General features: G+C 38.6%; 1 protein-coding gene across 2 annotated transcripts in view; it reads right to left on the bottom strand.

Annotated features, from left to right (window-relative positions):
• The window catches only part of CKAP2 (cytoskeleton associated protein 2), a 48985-nt gene that overhangs the window by 22993 nt on the left and 3634 nt on the right, over positions 1–22358 (bottom strand). For both annotated transcript variants that reach the window (XM_033948874.1, XM_033948875.1), the window contains 4 exons: positions 21097–21154; positions 17948–18732; positions 14553–14763; positions 5147–5317 (listed from right to left, as the gene is read on the bottom strand). In XM_033948874.1, the coding sequence (XP_033804765.1) occupies positions 5147–5317; positions 14553–14763; positions 17948–18732; positions 21097–21154 (1225 nt within the window). The remainder of the gene's footprint in view (positions 1–5146; positions 5318–14552; positions 14764–17947; positions 18733–21096; positions 21155–22358) is intronic.

Here is a 22358-nt window from a genome sequence, read left to right as displayed (position 1 = left end):
GATATAAATTCTCAAAACGGACACATTTTGATCACTAAGTTGAAAATAAAATCATTTTTCCTACCTTTTTGTCTGGTGATTTCATGAGTCTCTGGTCCTTCTTCTGATCCTTCTTCTTTCTTCTCCTGCCCCCCCCTCTTTCTTTCTCTCTCCCCCTGGCTCCCCTCTTTATTTCTGCCTTTCTTTCTCTCTCCCCCTGGCCCCCCTCTTTATTTCTGCCTTTCTTTCTCTCTCCCCCTGGCCTCCCTCTTTATTTCTCTCTCCCCCTGGCCCTCCTCTTTCTTTCTCTCCCCCTTGACCCCCTCTTTATTTCTGCCTTTCTTTCTCTCTCCCTCTGGCCCCCCTCTTTATTTCTGCCTTTCTTTCTCTCTTCCCCTGGCCTCCCTCTTTATTTCTCTCTCCCCCTGGCCCTCCTCTTTCTTTCTGCCTTTCTTTCTCTCCCTCTTGACCCCCTCTTTATTTCTGCCTTTCTTTCTCTCTCCCCTTGGTCCCCCTCTTTCTTTCTGCCTTTCTTTCTCTCTTCCCCTGACTCCTCTTTATTTCTGCCTTTCTTTCTCTCTCCCCCTGGCCCCCCCTCTTTATTTTTTCCTTTCTCTCTCCCCCTAGCCCCCACAAAGCCATCGTGCCAATTTCTCCACTTCCACGATTCTTTCCCTACCCTCACCCCCAAGCCAGCAGCCGATTTCTCCCTGCTTCTTCCCCGATGTCCTGAACTTCATCGGGCAGCAGCAGCATTCACAATTCACTGCTGTTGCCCGCTTTAGGCCTTCCTCTCTGTCGGGTCCTGTCTTCATGAAAACAGGAAGTAGGCAGGACCTGGCAGAGAACAAGGCCTGAAGCCGGCAACAGCAGCGAATTGTAAACGCTGCTGCTCCCGAAGAAGGTAATGGAGTACCGAGGCAGACCGCTTCTCCCCCCTCCCAGCCGAACCCCCGCTGACCCTCCTATCTCCCCCCTCCCCCCGTGAACCTTTCCGACCCTCCCAGTGAGAGCAGCAAACCTCCTTCGCGGCTTTCTCCTCCCTCTGCCGAGTCACTGATGATGTCATCAGTGATGCGGCAGAGGGAGGAGAAAGCCGACACTACTGGAGGGAGGTTTGCTGCTTTTGCTGGGAGGGTCGGAAAGGTTCACTTGGGGGGGAGAGATAGGAGGGTCAGCGGGGGTTCGGCTGAGAGGGGGGAGAAGCGGTCTGCCTCGGTGCTCCAAGGCCTGGCGCCATTACCTTTTTCGCCCCTCCTGCCCCCCCCTTGGTACGCTACTGCTCTCCAGCTCTCCTTAGTTTGCCGGTTTTCTTTTTCGGCAACCGGCACGCGCGGCTGCTCAAAGTTCAATCTTCTGCTCTGCTGCAACTTCCTGTTTCCGGTTGGGTCAGAGCAGAAGATTGAATACTGAGCAGCTGCGCGTGCGCGGCTCTTTTGAAAGCGTTCCGGTCGCCGAAAAAGAAAGCCGGCAAACTAAGGTGAGGTGGAGAGAGGAAGCTGGTTAAACGATCGAGCCGGCGTGCGGGTGGGGGCTGCGGGAACCACACGATCCTTTATGCCTCACTGCGGTGACAAGACCATTCACCGCTCCACAGGGCGGTGATGGCCTTGTCCCCGTCCCCGCAGAGGCTGCTAATTTTCATTCCCCGTTTTTGGCGGGTTAACCGCAACTAAACGCAGTAGCCGCGGGTAAACCGCCACCGTGTCATTCTCTACCGCAGCCCACATATGAGGAAGGAATGGCCATTTTAATCCATCTGGAAAATTGAGGCCTTGACCCCAGCTTCCCTTTCTTAGCCTGACTGGTCAGAACAAAAAGGTGATCTGATATGTGACATCCAGCAAAGAAAGGCTACAACAGCTCAGATCCTGCTGGAAAATTTGCCTGCAAATGTAACACAAGGTTAAAGAATCACCTAGAATGGTCGTTTAAATATTAATGACCTTAATTTACTACCATTTTAATAGTAGTATATTTGCATGGCAGAGTCAGAGACTGCTAGAAAGCTTGGAAAAGACCACAGTGAGTAGTTCTGATAAATCGGCCGGTAAAATACTGACATGCTAAACCGGCTGGAAACAGTTTAGTCACCATCGTTAAAGGCATAGTAAGTTTTGAGAATCCAACCCCAAGTCTTTCTTTGGCACAATAAAGTACCGGTATATGGAGTATCTGCCCGAGGCTGATTTTGCATCTGGCATAGGCTCTACAGCTTGAATCTCTAAAAGCCATTTTACTGTTTTCTCAGACTTCGACCTCCTTCTCTGGTCTTCCAGTTGGAGAATTCACAAAGAAACTGCGAAGTGGAGAGAATTCAAATTTGTAATCCCCTGGCATAATGTCCAGCACAAATTTTCACCCTGGCCTCCCTGAACGCTGAGCCTCCCTCCTATTCGGTGTAGCTCAGGCTCTGGCATCACTGGGACTTCTGGGGAGTGGTTGTTGAGCAGAAACCTGACATCTGAGCTCTTCTGCAGCCCACAAACCTGTGTCCAGGTTCGCAAAATGATCTCTGAACAGAAGAACCTGCCAATGATTGGTGAGACCACCTGTAGCCACAAAAGGAACCACGACTTAAACCATGTGCCCCAGGGGGGTTGGGGGGTATTATTTGAAAGTGTCTTAGGACGATAATCTGTCACACTGGCCATAAGGTCGTCCAACTCTTTCCCAAAGGGTATTTGTCCATTGAAAAGAAACCTGGTCAAAGGAGCTTTAAAAGGCAGAATCTCCTGCTGTCTGATCCAGCACATTCTGTATGCGGAGACAGAATAAGCCAAACCTTTGCTCGTGTCCCTGAACAAGTTATATAAAGCGTCTGCTACATAATCAATCCCCAAAAATACCACCTAGGAGTATGCACTCTCCTCCTCAGAAACCATTAGGTATAATTTTATCATGGCTCTGGTGCCTCCCAATACTCTTGTCAGCATCATGGTGACTTCTGGATGCGAAGGAAAAAAATGTGGATTGGGTCTTAGAACTGCTCAAAAAAGCTGTGGAAGCCTCTGGCAGTTCCAAAATTTAATTCCCTCAGAGATACTGTATTGACTTCCATTAAGTTCACTGGTTTAAAAAGTCTGCACACCATCGGGGCCTCTCCCTGGTCCAGGGCTGCCACAGAATCTTGGCTGGTAATGCCCATTTGTGACCCAGAGATCTCTAAACCTGAAGATTCACTTTGTGGAAGTAAAGGAATTGATCCTGACTCCCAGTTATCCCAGTCCTTTTCCAACTGGACCTATGGTTCCCACAGAATACCATTCTGGAATGGACTAGTGTTCTGTAGGGGAAACTCCCTGGACAGTCACTGGTGTAATTCCAAGCTGTGCAGATGACCCTTTATATTTCAAATAAGTTTCAAACAAACTTACAAAATCAGAGTGAAATCCCTGAACCGGAACTCCCATGGACATTTGATGTTTCCTCATGAATTCCAAGACATCTGCACAATTGCATTTTGCTGATGACACTGAGTCGCAATTTGAGAGCCCTAGCCCAACATTTGAGCTTCCTGCAACACCAAGACCCTGGAAAGATTAGAGGGAGCTAAGCCCAGTGCTCCCCCGCCCTCCATTCACATGCCCCACACACAGTCATTCCTTAGCTGGCCATCCAGCACAAAACTGGCATGATACAGGGGTAGAAAGGCCTGGGGAGTCCACATAAATTGATTATTAGTAAAACTGAGGCATTTTGAGGCAGATAAAAGCTTTTAAATTAAAACTGGGAAATCTAAGATAGTCGCTGTGGCTCTGTTTTGGCACCAGAAAATGACCCAGGAGAGCTGAATAAAAAAATTCAGGGAAGTGGTTTTTGGATGTGGGGGTTCCTACAGGAAGCCCCAGAGTCCCTCAAAACTACTGTTTTGGAATCACCCTGAAGTCTTCCATAGACTATTCACAGAACTGTCTTGTGCCGTGCCTGCATCACCTCACACTGCAACTGGACAAAGGAGAAGATTCCTGCTTCAGACAAGCATAGATCTTCCAGAAGCTCATCTCTTCGGGCTGCCTTTTAGATAGACTCTGAGAGCCTGAAACCCTCGATCCCACTAGCAACTTACGGGTCTTGGGGGTGGTGGGAAGGGAAGTAGCCGGCACCCGCTACAGCCCTCTGGACCAACACTGGGCAACTCAGCCTGCACTCAAGTGCTTGATAATCAGGGGTGAGCTGAGCTCCTGGGAAATCACACTGAGCTAGTGAAGACCAGCTAGGTAGGTGCCCAGCAAAAGGGTTGCCCTCCTAGCTACAGCCGTCTGAATTAGAGGCTATATCTTCTCCCAGGCAGAGCTGTCCCAGAAATCCTGGGAGCCTCTGATGCACTGTGAAGCCTCGCACTTTGGATTAAAACTCTAAAATAATCAATCAACTGCAGAGAAGAAGGAAAAACTGGGGAGATGGGGACTGCCCACTAACATGAGGAGGCGAAGCTGAAAAGCTGTAGATGATTCCTTCTGCAAAAACTCATGGGTAGAGGTGAATAACCCACTGATCAAGACTCAGGTTCCTTTTGCACTGAAAATGGAGAATGAAGCAATAAGCACATTCATGTTTGCACTGTTACAGAAAACTAGCAGCTCTGTTCAAGTTGCTTTGTTCTAACTGTAAAAATGCTATAGAATGGGCCTAGGTTTTAGGGAGAAAACAAACAGCAGCTTAGTTATAATGATAGCATTAAGGTTAAACACCTCCTGGGTAATTTGTACACTACTCTGCCTATTAGAGCAGTGGTTCCCAACCCTGTCCAGGAGGACCACCAAGCCAATCGTGTTTTCAGGCTAGCCCTAATTAATATGCAATTTGAGAGATTTGCATATAATGGAAGTGATAGACATGCAAATCTGCTCCATGCATATTCATTAGGGCTAGCCTGAAAACCCGATTGGCCAGGTGGTCCTCCAGGACAGGGTTGGGAACCACTGTTTAGAGGATGGGTATGTACTGTATACTATCAAATTCTAACACTAGATTGAAAGTGTATCAGAAAAGTTATTAAAACAAAATCCTCATTTTAACTTGGAAAAGATTTAAAATATTGGATATCAATCACATTTTGCTATTTAAAGTTGTTTATTATTGGTTAAATTAATTGATGCGTTATCCTAAGAAGGGTAATATACTGCTTAAACCTTACAAAAGTGGAAAAAATTCAGAGCCTCACCTGAGCACCTTCCTGAACTGCTTTCTCGCAAATTGAAATCACATTCTCAATGGAACCTTTTTGTTGCTCCAAACGTGCAAGACATACCCAGTATTTTGCAAGTTTTTTTGCATCTGGAACATTCTGAACCAGATTTTCCAAGGTGGCAAGTATCTCTTCCTGTGGACATCCCTGGAAAGCAGGAAAGGACATGGAAATAAACTGCTTGCTGTAATAGTAGCGCTAAACAAGACAGAGGAATACCTAAAAAAAACAACTAAACAAACAAAAAAAAAAACCACCCCTTCACTCTCAGTAAGGAGAAAAAGTCATCACAATATAAAGCACTCTTCAATTCCAAACTGGTTAAATATAAAATTACCAGCGAGACTAAGCAAATATACAGGGTATGAAAAATCTGCTTGCCTGCACACTGTGAAGGCCATAATTTTATTTTATTTTATTTTTTTTGCATGAATGCTACCATCTTCATTCACACAGTCAATAACTGCAAGGACAAAAGGCTGCAGCAGACGACAGGAAACAGGAAAGAGAAGGAAAAAGTGATCATGAGACTACATTTGGATGAAGGGGCAGAGGCCGACTCCCAAAGGTTTGCACTAGTCCTCAATCTATCATGACATTAGCACAAAAATAGCCCCAGCATACTCAATCTAATGAGCATGCAAATTATTGCCACGTTAAAATAGCACAGAACTACAGCTTAACACTAAATCTTGACTTCTGTCAATGCCTGAGCCAATCACTGCTGAGTCACTGACAGGAAAGTTTGACATTTAAAAAAAACACAAAAAAAACACACACACACATGACACGGCACACTTACTCCCTACCCACCACCTCTAAGAAAATATCCCTGGTTTCTAGTAGCACTCATCCTGACCCCTCTTCCCCCACCAGATATTTTAAAAAGATATATATATATATAGGGGGGCGTGGCTTGGAGCGCGCACGATATGGCAGCCTAACCGCAGCGCTCCCGTATCCAGGCAACAAACGGAACAAAAATAAAACTTCTACTTTTTCATATCGATATTAAAAATATATAAAACAACGTCGGAAATGGCTAGCATGAAGCAGGGGAAAGCTGAAAAACCTTCAACATCGGGAATATCAGCAAAAAGAACAAAAGTAACTCCCCTGTCACCATCGAGTGTCCCGTTCCCGATGGAGACTGAAGAACTCACTGAAAAGTCTGATATTATGACTGAACTATTCAAAATAAAACTAATGCTGACTGAAAATGCCAATAAAATATCTGAGGTAAAAGATGAGCTTCTTAACATGAAACAAGAGATCCAAACGGAGAGACTGAGAATGACAGTGCTGGAAGAAAAAATGGAGAGGTTTGAATCCTTTACACAGGAATATGACAAAGATAAAAAAGAACTAGCAGCTTTAAAAAATCAAATGGTGGACATGGAAAACCGAGGAAAAAGAAAGAACATCAGAATTTTGGGGCTGGCTGAAAATATTGAAGGGGGAGATCCTGTACAATTCTTGGAAAATCTTCTACCTAAACTGCTTCAGCTCAATTCAAAATGGCCGTTGGAAATTGAAAGAGCCCACAGAATCCCCACAAGAAAGCCAGTAAATCAGGCTGCTCCAAGACCTTTGATATTCAAGGTTTTAAGGTATCAACAAGCTCAAGAAATATTAAAAATGGCAAAAGCAAATAAAAACTTGAACTATAAAGGATCAAAACTGATTTTAGTTCCGGATTTTGCTAAATATACAGCAAACATAAGAAAACAATTCCTCACATACAGACAGCAGCTGAAAGAAAAAGGATACATATATGGACTATATTATCCATCTACTATGAGAGTATCCAGTGGAAATAAATCCATATATTTTCAAGACCCTGCAAAACTGAAAGAATTTTTGTCACAAAAAGAACCTATCTTTACATAAAAAACAGAATAATTCAGCTGAAGAAAGAAGAAAGAAGAAAGAAGAAAGAAGATGGAAAAAAGGAAAAATAAAGAAGATTAAAAAAAAAAAAATTTTTAAGACATAAGAAATGTTATTAATTGGAAAATAATTCATTGATATAGTGGATGCAATAATATAATATTATTTTATTAAATTAATAATTAATGGATTAATAAAATATTAACATCCACAATCATTAATATTAAAAAAAAATAATAATAAAATATATAAAAAAAATTTTTAATTATTAAAATATAAATAAATGAATTATTTACTTAGAAATTTGTATAAAGTACACATTTTAATCAAAATAGAGAATTTATTCGATTATATAGCATATTATATAGCATATTAATTTATTATGATTAATGAATAATGAAATGATTATAATGAAAATATCATTAAAAATATAGAAAGGAAATTTTATTATTGCTATATTGAGAATAAGTTAGAAAAATGAAATATATTAATTTATTATAAATACAATATTTTAATTCTGTGTAAGAAAATTACAATTTTATGAAATATATACAAGAAAATAATTTGATTATTGACAGGATTAATTAATAAAATAGATGTCTACTATAAGATTTTTATTTAATTCAATTATTCAGTCACATTAATTTATTATAAAAATAAGAAATTAAGATAATGATTGGTAGATAATTAATAAAATATGAATTTACTATAAAACTTATTTATTGATATAAAAATGTATATTTTGTTCAAATATTTATTTAAATCAATTTATTATGAAAATGATCTAAGAAATGATTGAAATGCATTATTATTAATAATAATATTTTTATAAAAATGGATATATTTAATTCACATGATGAATAACAGAATATATAGAGAATAAGAGCTATAGTTGTAATATATTTATTTATTCAGAGTTTTATATTACATATATGCATGATATTGAATTAATTTTATGAATCAAATATACACAACTCTCAATATATTTATAAAATTTTATAGATGAAATGGACATGATTTACAATGATATAAGGGTGGAAGTATAAAGAATATATAGAATTTAGAAATATGTTTTTGAATGATACAATGAATTATTAGTTGCCTGGGAAAGGAGATTTAGGTTTTCCATGACCAATGCGTGTTCCAAATCAGAATATGATAATGGGTGGGGAGGGAGGGAAAATTATGGGTGGGATAAGAGATAAATTTTTATTGAATGTGCTGGGAACTAATCTTGTAAATTATCATAGAATACTGGTTACAACATAATTATTAATTAGATGGACATAAAAATGTATTCCCTGAACGTCAATGGTTTAAATCATCCTATTAAGAAGAAGAAATTATTATCGTTCCTTAAAAATCAAAATGCGGACATTTACTTCATTCAAGAGACCCATCTTTCAGAAATTGAATCAAAAAAATTATCTGGAGGTTGGATTTCTAAATGTTTATTTGCACCGGCTTTAAAAAAAAAAGCTGGAGTGGCTGTTCTAATAAACAAAAAATGTAATGCAGATTTTAAATTAATTAATTATGATCCCTTAGGAAGATGGGTGCATATCGAAATGGTTCTGGGAAATACAACCCTGAATTTATTCAATTTATATGCTCCTAATACGAATCAAATGGAGTTTTTTAAACAAATTCAACAATTACTTTTACCACTGGCTACATCTAATTTAATAGTAGCAGGGGATTTCAATGCTGTAATGGATCCGATATTGGATAAAAAACCAAGTAAAGTTATAAAATCATTAGGTTTAGATAATTTGATTCTATCTTGTGATTTAGTAGATATATGGCGAATTCTTCATTTTAATGATCAGGAATTTTCTTTTTGTTCTCAGGTCCATAAATCTTTTTCACGAATTGATTATATATTTGTTTCTAATAATATAGCGCAGCGTGTACTAAAAGCAACAATTGATCCCATTATAATTTCAGATCATGCTGGTGTGTGGATTAACCTTCAAAATTATGATGTTGAAAACTTTGATTCAATATGGAGATTTAATAATGATTTACTAACGGATTCAAAATTTCTTGAAGATTTTAAAATAAAAATGCAAGAATATTTTCAATTTAATGAATCAGATGATATTAATGCTGAGATCTTATGGGATGCTTTTAAAGCAACTATGAGAGGAAATATTATATCATATTCAACATTTATTAACAAACAAAAAAAAAAACAATTTTTTGAGATGGGAAAGCAAATTAAATTATTAGAAAATAAATTAATTGAGAAATGGGAAAATAATACATTACAAGAATTATTAAAATTAAAAGTAAAATATAATGAGATTTCTTCTCAAATTGTGAGGAAAGACATTTTCAACAAACAAGTACAATATTATGGAAATTCAAATAAAGCGGGGAAATTATTAGCAAACTTTCTAAAAGCAAAGAAAAGAAAATCTAAGATTATTGCAATTAAAGATACACAAGGTAACACACATACCAACACAAAAGATATTATAACACAATTTCTTGATTTTTACAAAGAATTATATACTTCCAATTCTTATAAAAATAAAGAACAAGACGGATTAACTTTTTTAAATTCATATATTGGACCAAATATTCCAGATCATATAAAAGGAAGTTTAGAAGAACCTATATCTTTAAAAGAATTAGAAACAGCACTGAAATCTCTTAGAGTTGGATCCGCTCCAGGTGGAGATGGGTATACTGTTGAATTTTATAAATTTTTTCAAAATATCATATTACAACATCTGTTAAATTTGTATCAATATCAAATAAAGAATGAAAACATTTCTGGTACTATGGCAGAATCGATAATTATAGTCTTACCAAAACCAAACAAAGATCCTACTCTGGTTTCAAACTACAGGCCTATTTCATTATTGAATGTGGATAACAAATTAATGGCAAAAGTATTAGCATTAAGATTGGCAAAAGCTCTCCCTTTCATTATTGATGTACATCAAACAGGATTTATTGCTAAAAGACATTCATCAAATAATACTAGATTAGCATTCCACTCATTAAATTTAGCAAAAAATATAAATGATCCAGTTTTTTTAATATCTTTAGATGCAGAAAAAGCCTTTGACAGAGTGGAATGGAATTTTATATACCAAGCTTTACAATGGTTTGGTATAGGATCCGGTTTTATTAAAATGATTCAGACATTGTATAGCTCTCCTGGAGCAAGATTATATATTAACAATAATTTATCAAATAGATTTAACTTGCATAGGGGAGTTAGACAAGGATGCCCTCTGTCTCCTTTACTTTTTGATATTGTCCTAGAACCTTTATTAATTGCAATAAACAAAACTAAGGAGATAAAGGGAATATCATTTACCAGTTTTGAATTTAAATTATCTGCATATGCAGATGATATACTACTATATTTAAGAGAACCGGAAACTACTATTCCATGTATGCTTAATTTAATAGAAAAATATGGTACTTTTTCTGGATATAAAATTAATTGGAATAAATCAGAAATTCTCCCAATAAATGTTCATTGTACCAAAGGATTATTTGAACCATATTCATTTATTTGGAAAGATGATGGTATAAAATACTTAGGAATTATGATCAAAAATACAATTGAAGACACACTCAAAGAGAATGAAAAACTTTTATTGAAAAAAATAACAGAAATGTGTGAGCAATGGAATCCATTACATCTTTCTTGGTGGGGAAGAATTCAAACAATTAAAATGATGATATTACCTGTAGTTTGTTACCAATTGAGTATGATTCCAATATTTTTTCAGGGGTCATTTTATAAAAAACTTAACAATGTTCTTACAAAATTTGTTTGGTGTGGGAAAAGACCAAGAATCGCAATAGTATCATTACAAAGACCAATTGTGGAAGGGGGGGTAAATTTTCCAAATTTTTATAGGTATCATCAAGCCTATATCTTAAGACAGGGTATGTATTGGATCCTCCCAGACCTTTTAGAAAATGTACCAGATTGGCTGTATTTAGAATGGCGGCTCCTGTTCCCTTTATATCCAGAACAATTAATAACTATAACAATGCCTAAAAGATATAAAGACCACAGAATTTTATTTGACACTTGGAAAACATTGAGATATATCAGTAATCTATCACCAGAACCCATTCTTAAATCTCTAAATCAATCAATATGGATAAACTCCAGGATCAGAATTGGCGGAATTAAAATCGTCTGGAAACAATGGATAAATGCAGGAATAAGAACATTGAATGATGTTATATCAGAAGGATCACTGCTTAGTTTTTCACAATTGCAAAATAAATTTGGATTAAATAAAACACAATATTTTAAATGGATGCAATTGAAGCAGGCCATTCAGGAAGGGTTCCCTGATTGGAAAAATCTAAATAATCAATATAGTCTACAGGTTCTATGTTTCCAGACGGATTCTTTGGGTCACCAAGCCGCAAAATGGTACAAATTGTTATACGGATTTTTAAATAAAAAAAAGAAAACAGGTCTTAGGGATATTTGGAGTATTGAGATTGGTCAGACAATTTCTGAATCTCAATGGCCACGATTTTGGTCCTGGAGATTAAGATCTACAAGGTCAGCATCTATGAATCAAACATGGTTGTTTTTATTACATAGAGTGTTCTGGACCCCAACGCGCCTGCAAAAAATAGATAGTACTAGATCTAATAGATGCTGGCATTGTAAATTAGAAATTGGGACGTTAGATCATTTAATCTTTTTTTGTCCCTGTGTAAACGCATTTTGGAATTCAATTTGGCCTCAAATTAATAAATTACTAGAAAATCATGTAGGACTCTCATATGACACTATATTATTTGGTACTGCAATGAGAACTAAGAGTCCGATTTCAGCAAACAATAATAAGCTATTACTAATATTAACAGGAGTCGCCATGCAACAAATCACTCAAAATTGGAAAGATTATACCAAATTAAACTATACGTTCTGGTGGAATTCTGTCTGTCATATTTATAAAATGGAAAAAATAATAGCGTTACAACAGGGAAATCTTCCTAATTTCAAGAAAATTTGGCAACCATTGACAAATTATTCTAATGATTAGTTTCTTAGCACAATGATAAAAATTATATATGAATGGGGTGGGAACTGATTAATTAATGGAAACATATTATATAAAAAGGGAAAGGGATTTATATTCTATATGTTATTGTATAATCTTTATCATATTATATTTTAAATAATATGAATTATTAACGATAAAATTTTGTTATGTAATAATTGATAATATTATATATGAATCAAATATTGTAAGAATGGAAAATTTATAAATAAAAATTTAAAAAAAAAAAAAAAAAAAAGATATATATATATATATATATATATATAAATAAATTAGTGATTCCCAGATGGTCTAATGGCTACTCTCTCTCCCTGCCAAATTCCCTTGAAGTCTAGGGACTTATTCCACCACCCACCACACCCCATCCCATAAAAACACTCCTTGGTAGTCTAGAAGGCCACACCACCCCTAACCCAAGGCCCCTAGATATCATACCTGGAAGGAGGCAGAAATGATGTCCACTCCAGGTGTCATATGCAAAAATGTTAGTGTCTTATCCTGGGATACACTAGGTAGGGCCTGTTTACCATAAAAGGGAGAAATTTCCTTATATGTAGACATGCCTTCTGCCCTGTGCATCCCAGGATGCACCCTACAGGGCAGAGCACAGAAGACAGTACCTGGAGACAGGAGCGAGTGGTCATTGCTCCCTCCTATGGGATCAGGGGTACCTACTAGACTACCAGGGATTTCTGTGAGTGAGAGGAAGGAAGTCAGGGGGCCGTTAGACCATCCAGGATTTCTTTTATTTTTTAATATGGGGGAGGGGGTGTTTTGTGTAGCATGGGGCCAATGGAGGAAGCAGTCTAGAGCAGGGAAGTTGGGTTGAAGGGAGAGCCACTAGAATGATCTTTCTCTGATGAATTGCAATCATCTTTCCCTGATGAATTGAAGGATTCGGTCTATCAGGGGCCAGGAAGGAAAGATGTGTAGGAGGATGCCCCGAGGCCACGGTTGGTATCTAGACCAGGGGATGAGGTCTAGATCAGGGGTTCTTAACCTGGAGGGTCCATGGATGGGTTTCAGGGGGTCCGTGAGGGTCAGATAAAAATTAACATTTATATTCACTATACACTTCTCCTTCCATATTTGCGGCTTCAGCATTCACGGTTTTTAGCTTGCTGGATCCTCCCCCCAAATTATGTCAGCTTGCATAGAGAAATTGCTGAATCCCAGCACTTTCTTCACCGTGTTTTGCCTCTCCTTCATGAACAGGCCAAGTCTCCCACCATGTTATTCGCGGTTTCACCATATTCACGATGGTTTTTAATAGAAAACAGTGAACAACATATGAAAAAGTTATTCACGGTTTTTCTGTATTTGCGGTTCTGTTAATCCCTATCACAGCGAATACGGAGGGAGAAGTGTACAGCCCGGTACTGTTGATTTTCCTCGCAGATAACAAGAGAGTAGATGTAGTAGTAATGGTAGTAGAAAATGTGATAGTAGTAATAGATCTGTTTTAATTTGCACAAAAGGATCATCAATAATAATAAAACCCTTAGCACGCATGTGCACTTAAAACTCCGTGCCTCCACATGCGCAGTACACCGCCGAGCAGGGAAGCGCCTCAGCGCACGACAGGAGCCAGCTTTCAGTGCCCTGCTTCAATTGCTGACAGCACAAATTATGAACCGGCAGATTAGACGGTCACCTGGGGGCAGGAGCAAGGGAATCAATTACGAGACGAGGGTGGAGGACAAGGAGGAGAATGATATTTGGGTGGGGGAGGAAAGAGATTCCTGATGCTTCTCATTTGTAGGAATGGAAGTTGGAGGGCAGTCTAAGAAGTAAGAGAGGAGGAGCAAAATGTTATGCTAACAAGGCTTCCTACAAGACATCTCATGAAATGGGATTGACTACCCACTTGTTCAGTAATGGAGTAGGATTGTATAAGTGCCAATAGATGGACTTGGTGAGCAACAATCCTCTTAACTTCTTTGCAGGAGAAGTGTAGGAGTCTATGCCACTAGAAATACTTTTCAGTGAAATCAAATGAAGCCACAACTGTGTTCTTAAGTATGAGTCGTACTTAAGTCAGGCATCTGTAACTCGAGGACTACCTGTATACATAAATTATGCTCAGAATTTTTTTTAACATTGTAAACTTTATGGATACTTTAATGATATGCAGTATAATCAAATAAATCTTATCAACCTATTATACCAGTGCCTATTGCATAAGGAAAGAAATACTATCTTCATCTGTTGACAGGAGAGCATAAAACTAAAACTTGTGAACCTGTCTGGCAGGATAAGAAGGAAACATATTAGTGATGAGTATGTGCAGCAGTGTGGGTACATATCATGCATTTGTCACCCCACCTAAGTCCTATACAAATTTTCAAAACCTCGACAATATACATGGTAGTGATTGAGAAGTTACACACATTTACTGTTATCTGTTTATATAAGTGGCTGATAAATTATACCTGGTCAATTAGCTTAATGCATTCTGCAATTGTTTTATTAACTTTTTCTGTGAATAGTCCTTGCTCATCCTCCTCTAGAAGGGTGATCCAGAAGGGCTGAACCGATGGGTCTTTTGACACCTCTTCCTGAGTCTGAGCTACCTCTGGTGCTTGGACAGGGGTTTTTTTTATCACCCTTCCTTTTGAAGCATTCCACTGAGCTATACGAGCCCTAAATGTAAAAAAGAAGAGGGGAAGGAAAAAGAACAAACCAACTTAAATCCCTGAGCAAGTACAAATTCTAAACCTCTTAATATTCTTAAACTAAGTTTTCCAAATTACATACATATTTGAACATTTATTTTATGCATCAAAACACCACAGCTATCAATCTTACTCTCCACAGAATGAGCACAATGGATATAGTTAGGGGCCTCTTAATTAAGGGCTCATTATAATAAGCAGTGCATTGAAACAGTACACAATATTCTAAGGCACATGCTAAAAGAATCTCTTACTCCTGATACAGTAAACTACTGGCATGCAAGTTACCACAGCATTTTTAAAAAAGTATACGCTGACAGAAAAAAGAAGACAGCCACCGGGGAGGGGCCTAAGGGCCGCATTGCTGACGGCGGCTGGCGGAGGAGTAGGAGGGACTGAGCACCCCTTCTGCTCCTGACTTAAAGGTACGGGGTGGGTGGCAGGAGGGAGTGGGCATCCTTCTTGTCATACTTAGGTTCTTCGGCACGGGGGAGGAGGAGGAAGGAGACAATGGGGGGGGGGGGGGAAGTATGGTGGCAGGAGGGAGTGGGCATTCTTCATGCCATATTCAGGGGAGGGGGGAACATCTGGTGGCAGTGGGCATCCGTCCTGCCATTGTTTTGGTTCGGGGAGGGAGCGCGCTGTCCGGAGGCGCTTTTTTCAGGTAGATATTTTGCATATGTAATACACACAAAATATCTGTGCCATTTAAAAAAATGCTTTTTAAACCCCCCAGCAGAAGCCCTGACAGCAGTGACAGGAGGCTGCTTCTCCTGTCACTACTATCAGGGCTCTGCGCATGTCTCAAATCACTCACTGAGCGATTGAGTCGGTGGGTCTGCATGCAAATTTTTTCCACCTCCGTGCAAATCATTTGCATGCAAACTTAATAATGAATCAATCACTGTTGGAAAAATCAGCCAGAGAATCGGCCAACAGTGATTGAGTTGCTAGTGAATCTAGCTATAAGTGGCATTTAAATAATGAGAATGTTGAAAGACAAGATTGCTTTGCTCCCCAAGTCACCGATTCAGTAGGTTATATAAACATACAGTCATTAAGACAAATATCATTTTGAAGACAAGAACATCTTACTTTACATCTTCATTACTAACTCCTAAGATATACTGTATTACATAAATGCATTAACAAATGTTTTCAGCAACTTCTTGAAATTTACATGATCAGCACAGCTGCAAGCTCCCTGTTAATGCATTCCACATTTTTACACCAGCTATTAAGAACATTGCAGCCCTCATCACAGCATAGTGCACTCCTAATTCCCTAGACACTGTCTATCTCATCCCACCCTCTGATCACAATATTCTTCCTGGTCGATATATTTCTTGTAACATTTGAAACTACACTGGAGCCATCCGATATAAAACTTGATCTACTATGGATAACACCTTATATTACACACTCTGCTGTATCACAAACCAGTGTAACTGTTTCAAAACAGGTATAATATGTGTTATTCTAGAGACCCCAGTAATCAGCCTTGCAGCTGAATTCAACAGCAATTGTAATGCTTTATATTTTGTCTTGGCTATTCCGAGATAAAGCAAGTTGCAATAATCTAATCTTGACATTAAGCCTTGTACTACTGATCTGAAATCATAGGGTGTTAACATAGATTTCAGCCTGTGCAAAATATATAGCTGAGCATATCCTCCTTGAATGGTCTTCAAAATTTGTTTTCCAATTGGTAGGGCAGAATCCAAGCAAAACCCCAGAAACCACCATCTCTTTCTTCACATTTAGTTGGACACCCTTTACAAAGGTCCCAAAAAAAGGCTGAAACTCCCCCAAAATATAGATATGGCCTAAGAGATATTAGGTCTTACTCGATAAATTTTATTTCCATTAGTCCTTCATACTATTCTAGACCAGTGGGACAGTTATGTCCTAACCTCCTTCCCAGCTCTTCAGTATTAACGTAGACAAGCAGAGGGAAACAGAACCCGAAAGTCAAACCACCACTTCAATCATCTCCCTCCTCACCATTAAAGGAAAGAATCCACAGTGCAGTAGAAGCACAGCTTCGACCATAGAGCAATGCCAGAGAGTGCCTCTGGAATAGTGCAAAGGACTAATGGAAAGAAAATTAATCAGCCAATTTCTCCTTCCATAGTGTACCTCCCACTGTTCTAGATCAGTGGGATGTTCCAAAACAGACCTTAAGGAAGGGAAACTGGAGCTGCAGCTCGCAACACAGATGCCCCAAACCTGGCGTCTGGCCACGCTGCAACATCTACCTAAGCGAGACTGTGGAGCCTATCTTTAATTCCTGGAAGGCTTCCATGATCACTTCCAAAAGCACTGAAGGCTTACAACAGCCTGTGCACAGTTGGATTCTCTCCAAGATCAGGGGCCTCCACCAGATCTGGATCCAGCCCCTTAGAGATAAAGCAGCATCACCTGCTACAGAGGATCCTGACTGGGACAGTAAAGACTTTGAAAGAGAGCCCATTTCATCCCAGTCGTCCTTAGACTGAACTTTCCCGTCTTGCACTTGACAACTGTTGCTGGGGAATTGCGCTCAGTGGGGGGGGGAGGGGAGGGGGTGCCAGCAGGGCCGCAAACCCCAAAGGTTCCATGCGGCCCTTGTTAATCATGTAAGCTTCAAATATCGTATTGATGGATTCAGGGGAAACCCCTGACCAGGACGTCCAGATGGCCCCTGCAGATGCTCACAAGCTCTTTTCTAGGGTTTTGCAGCTGTGTGGCCTGGGGAACTACACTGGGGACTAAAAATTAATGATTTTAGAGGTGAGGGACTAAATCAGAATGCAAGGATGCAACCTTTTTCCAGGCGATGTTAACATTTTGGCTTTTTCAGTGTAGAAGTGTTGCACCTCAATATCTTGTACTCCTTTCAAGCAAAATTACAGAAATAGATTCACACAATATGAAATAAACCATATATTTTCTGCTAATATCAACCTAAGATAGTAAATTTTTATAGAGGAGATCGCAAACCTATAAAGAGATTGACACATCACTACCAAACCCCCTGAGCAAAATCATCATCATATTTTAATGTTTTATTTTATCCAACAACCATGGAAGAAAACAGTTAAAACAAAACTTTTACAATATCTAGACATATAGAATGGACATGGTTTACATAATTAAAAATAAGCCCATACCTTCGTTCTTCTGCAGATTCTTTGTCTCTTTTATTAAAGACAACAACTTTAGGGTCCTGACTCAGACTGACACCCGAGGTAGCTGGAACAGTCTTTGCGGATGCTCCCAATATTCTTTTGGATACGATGTCTACTCCCTTTGCTCCAGACACAGTATTTGTTCTAGAACTGCAAGGAGGAATCGATTTGGGGAGTCCATTTCTCTCAGACTGCTTTTGAGCTACGATACCATGAGATGTAGTGTGCAGGCCATGCTTTTCTGTACCTTTTGAGAAGACTAAATTGCTACTGGGTCTTGGAGCATGCCCGCTCTTAGAAGGGAGAGTGTCTTTAGGTTTGACTCCTTTAACTGCCACACTAGCAGACTGAGATTTTATTTCTGGCTTTGAAGCTGTAATTGGATGTGGTTTGCTCTGCAAAGGACCCTTTTTAGCCTCAACTGAAGTATTTCGGAAAGAGTTTACTTTGGACTGAATGACTTTTCCTTGATATACCCCAAGCACAAGTTTCTTTGGCAAGGCATCATTTGAATTCAGCTTCTCTGCTATTAGCTGTTTCTCTGTTAAAGTTCTTTTCTGGATGAAGGACTGGCTGTGAGAAATACGCTGAGGTTTCCTTTCAAATACAGTAGTTTCAGTTTTACCTTTCAAGGCAGAATATGGAGGATTTCCATTCTTTTCAGATGTGGTCGATTTGGTGGACAGGACAGTCTTGGAACGCACAGCTGGAGCTGTGCTGGTTAGCCTGTTCCAGGGAGGTCTCTTTCTAACATTCTCTTTGTCTTCCTGGAAAAACATTATCTAAAAGTTTATTGAGATCTTATTTTTATAATCCAAAATACAATTTTCACTTATAATTCTGATGGAAACTGCTACATTTTAAATAGCTGTGGTAATTGAAAAGTCTACATTTAGATATTAGAGTATCTGATTTTAGCCCCATTTTAGAAAGGGTATCTATCTCAAGTTTCAGCAGCATTTTTAGAACAGAATTTGCTGATGTAAGCACTGTTCCAAAATACAAGAGAAGTAGATAGCATAAACATCCATTCAGGAAAAAAAAATAAGTCAATAGAAAAAAAAAGTCAATAGATTGAAAACCAACCAGCATATGCTTATATTTCTAAAAATGGCAAAATCTAAATGTGTTTGGAAACAGTTGTAAAGCCACCATTATTTCCCTTCTAAGATGAGGAATAAAAGTATATTTTCTAGGCATTTCATAGTCATGTCCAGACCACACTCCATTTCCAAATGTCCACACTTGGGTTTTTGATGTGTATATCTCAGCTTTGTAAAAATGGGAACCTGCAAAATAAGACTAAGTGCTGGTTTATACAAACCATTTTTATTTCCAGTTAGGACCATCTTATAAATCCAGATGGAACCAGCAATGGATCAGATTGCGCCATTTCTCAAGTGAAGGGGGTGGTCAATGCAGTTGTTTTGCATTACAGCTGTGCACTGAAGCTCTCTACATGGTTGCTTAGCCCAAGCATAATGCAAAAATTGTGCTTCACAATGCTGTAAGCAAATAGGGTACTTTTTAATGCAGTTGTAATTTGTATGCTGTCAGAACCCCGCAAGTAAAAATGCATTATAGCACAATATTGCCCTTTTAGAGCATGAGCTCATGCACTGACAGAAAAAAAATATGAGTCCAACCCACAGACTCTCCCCCAAATGTTCCTTTGTGGCCCAATGAACTCTGAACTCCCCCTTATTACTAGATGATTCCCCGATGGCTTGTGGGCTACCCAACCCCACCAAAAGATTACCCCAGAAACCTAAGAAGACCCCCATGCCCCAAAATTTCACCTTTAAAATTGGGGAGGCACTCCCCACTCACTTTTGCCATCAACCTTCACTGATGTGGTGATCCAAGGCAAAGTGCTGCACTTCACCTCAGATCACTCTCTACTCCTGTGCCGTATTCTCCTGCCAGACTTGAGCTAGTTTCAAGTTTATTAAAATTTTGATTGAACGCAAATCAAAGCTTCTAAGCGTTTTACAATTTATATTAAAAATGGGGTGACAAAACAAACAAATACCCACTAAACAGTACTTGACCGACATAAAACAATAGGAAAGTTGGGAGAACTACAAATTAAAAGTAAAGAATATATAGAAGGTAACCCACAATAGGGAGGCTAGCATAAAGATTCAGCACAGAAAAAAAATGCTGTGGTAGATTTTAGTGGGGGAATCATTTTTAATATAGTAGTTTGCATGCTCATTGCGTTACCCTTCAAAGCAGGAGTAGGATCAAGGAGTAGACTAGTACAGGACAACTAAAGCAGAAACTACAGCACTAAAAGGCAGTGCAGCTTACTGCATTAGTCCTCAAGTACTGTAAGATGGGATCACCATGAGTCCTTAAAGAAAAATCCCATTAGGAATAACTTTGCTTTGTATCCATACAGGTGGTTAACTCACAAAGCAATGACAAGACATACCAAGCAGCATCTTAACTAGCTTAGATTATTTGCTACCATTATCAGACCATTGCTACCATATCATCAGACCTTTGTGGCTGAATACATCAATGAAGCACAGTACAACTGAGAACAAAACACAGCCCTGACACTAATCTATTCACTAAGAAAACACGACCACATCACCGAGGCATACCTCGAATCACACTGGCTCCCAATTCAAGCAAGAATACTATTTAAATTCTACTGTCTATTATTTAAATCCTTAAATGGTGACAGCCCAGCCTACCTGAACAACCGCCTAATCCAAACTACCACAACCAAACACAGGAGAACCCAGACACCATTCACATACCCTCCAATCAGAGATATCAAACAGAAAAAACTGTACGATAGCCACACAGGCAGCAAAACTAGACTACCAACTCTCTAATCTACTAATTGCGACCCCAGACTACAGAATTTTCAGAAAAGAAATAAACACCCTGCTATTCAAAAAATCCATGATGACTAACTAATACCGTATAAAACATTTCAATCCTCTGAAGCAACTCGTTCTATTCTGTAACACCTCTGGACAGGTCCAGAAATCCTCTTCTGTAATCCGCCTTGAACCGCAAGGTAATGGCGGAATAAAAATCACTAATGTAATGTAACATATCCATAGCCAGGAAGAATTAAGAAGTACACAGAAAATAAAATGCTAATAACTTACCAAATCCAGATTTAAAGGTTTCATGGTTGAATTGAGTTTTATGGCTCTCACTCTTCCTCTAAAATCAAGAAGAAGCACACAAGTTACTACTCCTTATTTTTATAGCATTGCTGGACATATGCAGCACTGTACATTAAACATGTAAGAGACAATCCCTGCTCAGTAGAGCTTACAGCACATAGCTTAGGAAATGAAGTGTAGAAAATATTTGGCCTGGCAAAACAGTGCAACAGAGGTTTTGGGGCATGAATTGTAGAGGGTGTTCTATAGTAATTTGGGGTCGCTGAACTCAAAACTGACCTTAATTTTTCAGTATAACCCTCTGATTTTTGGCTAAAGAGCATTATTATGCAAAAATTAATATTTTCGCTATATTTCTAATGCTTGGAGTAAACATTATAATAATCTCTGAAATATTAAAACAGTTTGCCTCAAATTAGATTTTCCCCCCGATAATCTTGGTAGTGTTAGTGATGAGCACGGGGAAAGGTTTCACCAGGACATTGCTACAATGGAGAAACGCTATCAGGGCAGATGGAATTCATCAATGCTGGCTGACTATTGTTGGACATTAATTAGAGATGCTCCTAGTTTCATTTATAAATGCACTTCAACAACAAAACGATTCTAGAAAATAATATCTATAGGAACTCTTAAATTAGCGCAATGCGTTACATTATGACTTCTCATGCTATAAATATTTGTGATTTGCTCAGAAACTATACGTGATAGAAGAGTGAGGCTATTTTCATACACAGGAGGTCAAATTCTATAAAGTAAACCTCGTTTTCTTCTTGCCTCAGAAAAAAAGTTAAAATTTGTTGCGCAGTGTAATAGTGCACTATCTACAGACATGCTAATAAATTCTCAGTCTAGTTCAGTGTGGCTCAAACATTTTTAGCTCTGGCACACTAAATGGAGCAAATGTTTTTTTGCAGCATGTTATAACTGACAATTATAAAATTGCAAAACAAACAAAAATTAAATTTGAGAGTTATTTATTTAAAGTTCTTTAAGCTATGTACAGGAAACTGTAACAATGGTGAAACTAAAGTAGATAGAATAGAATTGTTAATGCGATGAATATGCTTGCTTTTGGAGCGCAAATTAACTCAAAATACTGCTCAATAGTCGACAACCAAACACACATTTCATCATCCACCATCTGTAGTCGTCCTCTTTTTTTTCGATTTATTTTCTGTCAGAGCTGAAAATCCAAGTTCACAAAGATAAGAAGATCCAAATGGTCACAAAGCCTTGAT

The sequence above is a fragment of the Geotrypetes seraphini genome, chromosome 6 (assembly GCF_902459505.1).
Source record: "Geotrypetes seraphini chromosome 6, aGeoSer1.1, whole genome shotgun sequence".
NCBI lineage: Eukaryota > Metazoa > Chordata > Amphibia > Gymnophiona > Dermophiidae > Geotrypetes > Geotrypetes seraphini.
The sequence above is the reverse complement of the archived record's forward strand: the minus strand, read 5'-3'. Positions and strand labels throughout refer to the sequence as shown.